Source organism: Nicotiana sylvestris, chromosome 3, assembly GCF_000393655.2.
Source record: "Nicotiana sylvestris chromosome 3, ASM39365v2, whole genome shotgun sequence".
Taxonomy (NCBI): domain Eukaryota; kingdom Viridiplantae; phylum Streptophyta; class Magnoliopsida; order Solanales; family Solanaceae; genus Nicotiana; species Nicotiana sylvestris.
Genome location: NC_091059.1, coordinates 30,497,970 through 30,500,998, shown reverse-complemented (window position 1 = coordinate 30,500,998; position 3,029 = coordinate 30,497,970). Strand labels below are relative to the sequence as shown.

The 3,029-nt window shown below is 37.9% G+C and overlaps 1 protein-coding gene across 1 annotated transcript; it reads left to right on the top strand.

Annotated features, from left to right (window-relative positions):
- Positions 1–2,155: 2,155 nt before the first annotated feature.
- LOC138887183 (uncharacterized) lies at positions 2,156–2,806 on the top strand. Its single transcript, XM_070168903.1, has 2 exons — positions 2,156–2,299; positions 2,498–2,806. The coding sequence occupies exons 1-2, from the start codon at positions 2,156–2,158 to the stop codon at positions 2,804–2,806; spliced, it is 453 nt and encodes a 150-aa protein (XP_070025004.1).
- The last annotated feature ends 223 nt before the right edge of the window (positions 2,807–3,029 follow it).

Here is a 3,029-nt window from a genome sequence, read left to right as displayed (position 1 = left end):
GCTAGGACTCAGCAGTAAAGTACCTACTCGAAGCATGGTAGTCAGCAAAGTCAAGTAGTCACGTACAACCAAAAATGAAGGAAACAGTCTAACACATAGCAACAGGTAGAGGATATCAGACTAATACACTGAAATAAGTAAAGGAAGTCTTCAAAAACTCACAGTAACAGGTGAGAAAGGTTTTAAGAAATTAGGGTTTTAACCGAGCTGAGTTTTAAAAAAAAGGTAAGAACTCAGAATCAGTCAAGTTAAACAAAGAAAAGTATCTAAACACAAAGAACTTAGTCGAAACAAGTATACAAAATAAAAGACGGTTTCAGAACCCCTGATAAAACCAAAGATACTTAGGGTTTTAACACGATGAACCAGGTAGAAGAAAAACACGAACAAATCGTTTAAACATAGTAAAATCATAAAAAACACTGAAAACGGAGAAGAGATCTTTTAAAAGAGGTTAAGAAAACCCTAATCGTTGAAAACGAAGAGTCGTTTTGACAAAATCGAAAAACCTTTAAGGAAAACACTTAAGAGGTTCATAACATACACAGATCTAAGACAGACCTGAAAGAAAAATGGAAATCCCTTTAAAGTTAGGGTTGCGGAGAACCCAGAAAAATTGAAAGACTTCGAAAAGTTACTGATCTAGCCGGAAAAGCCATGGATCTGACTCGAACAGCCATGGATGGCCGGGAAAAGACCATAGATAGAAGTTGAGCCAAGACTGGACTAGATCTCTTTGAGATCTTTCCTGTAAATCACGCAAACAGGCAATTGGGAGACATAGAAAACTGGTACATGTCTCAAACAGCCATGGGAGTCCATGGAATGGGTGAGAATCGAAGGAGATTAGGGTTAGTTTGGGTGGCGGCGACTAGGGTTTGAGTTGGGTTGCAGGCAGAATTAGAGAGGAAGGGGATTCAAGGGCGGCGGGTTGGTGGAAATGAAGTAGGTTAAGGGGTCATTTGGGTTTAATTATGGAAGGGTGAATAAGGATCGTTGATGTGAATGATCAATGGTCTAGATTAAACGGGGTAGATGGGGATTCGGGTTTGGGTAGGGTTTAAAAGGGTTAGGGTCGGGTTTAAATCAAAACTGCACTAGGGAATTGGGGTCCGATTTGGGGTATAATTGAAATGCAAAAGGGGCTGTTATTTAAATAGCCAGTTTCCACTTTTTAATTTATAAAAAATAGTAAACAGTTTCTAAAAAATAAATTAAAGTATTGAAATGATTTATAACTCATAATTAACAATATAAAAATACATGACATAATTTTATGAATATAAAACCTAATTAAACCTTAAAAGGCTAATATTGTAATTATGTGCAATTTAGCTTTAAAAATACTAAATAAAATTGTAAAAAAATATAAAAATTATTTTAGCCATATTTTGGCAGAAATATAAAAATCCAATAGATGAATTATCAAAATAATAATTTTAAAAATAATTATTGGGGATTTTATGGATAAAAGAATGGGAAATAAATCAATTTAAAAACCTTTAAAATTATGGAAAAATAACAAAACACTTGAACATGCTTATATATGCATACATATGCTATTTTAAAGGTATTTTGCATAATAAAAAATATAGAGGCAAAAATTGGGTAACATAGGCAGAATGAAGAGGTGCAATACATGAATAATTATCAAGGCCAAAGGGGCAATTCTTCCAACCAACAACAATGGAAACCCCAAGGCAATTGGGGAAATCAACAACAACAAGTCAATGGTAAATTGGGGGAATAACAACCAAAACTCCATCTGGTGCAATCAGAACAATCAGGGTAATTGGAATGGGAACAACAACAACTGGGGTGGTAACAAAATCAAGGTAGGTGGAACAATGGCAATCAAGAAAACCGGGGGCAAGGCTTTCAAAGGCCCACAATATTTCAACAACCAAACAATCCGCCCCCATTTCCATACCAAGGTCATAGTTCTTCTAACCCTGACATGGGGAGAATTGAAATGATGTTTGAACAGATGATGAATAAGAGTGTGGATTCCGATGCTCAGTTGTCTTCCCACAATACTTCAATTAGAAATTTGGCGGTTCAGTTAGGCCAAATCTCACAGTCCTTGAATACTCGCCCTAAGGGTGCTCTACCAAGTGATATGGTAGTAAACCTGAAGGGTGGGGACAATCATGTTATGGTGGTAACTACAAGGAGTGGACGAGGCGGTGATGTGAATGCCTCCAAACAAAAGCACATTTTGAGTGATAAAGTTGAGTTGCAAGAAGATGAAGTTCCATTGATGGTTGAAAATGTGATTGATGAGAATGTGAATGAAGAAGTGAGGATTGATATTCAAGATGCCGAGGTGGAAACTAAAAATGACGTGAACCCGTCTAGGGAACACGTAATAGACATGCCACAGTCGGTTGTGCCTAAAGCCAAGTCTCCTTTGCCAAGGCCACCACCACCTTATCCTCAAAGGCTTGCAAAGAAGAAAAATGAGAATCAGTTTAAAAAGTTCATTGATATGATGAAGAGCTTATCCATTAATGTGCCCTTGGTTGAGGCTCTTGAAAAATTGTCGGGCTATGTTAAATTCATGAAGGACTTGGTGGCAAAGAAACGATCCATGGATTGTGAAACTATAAAGATGACCCACCAAATTAGTGCAATAATGCATTCAATGGCCTCGAAGCTTGAAGATCCAGGTGCTTTCACCATTCCTTGCACCATTGGGAGTGCGTACATTGCTAAGGCTCTATGTGATTTGGGGGAAAGTATCAACTTGATGCCCTACTCAGTTTTCACGACATTGGGTAGTGGCGACGGAGGCCGACTTCCATGAGATTGCAAATGGCAGATAGAACGATGAAGAGACCATTAGGTATTATTGATGATGTCCTTGTCCGGGTTGAAAAATTTATCTTGCTAGCTGACTTTGTGATCTTGGATTGTGAGATGGATTATGAAGTTCCAATCATATTAGGGAGACCTTTCTTTGCTACTGGGAAGGCATTAGTTGATGTGGAATCAAGGGAACTGACATTCCGGGTAGGTGATGAAAAAGT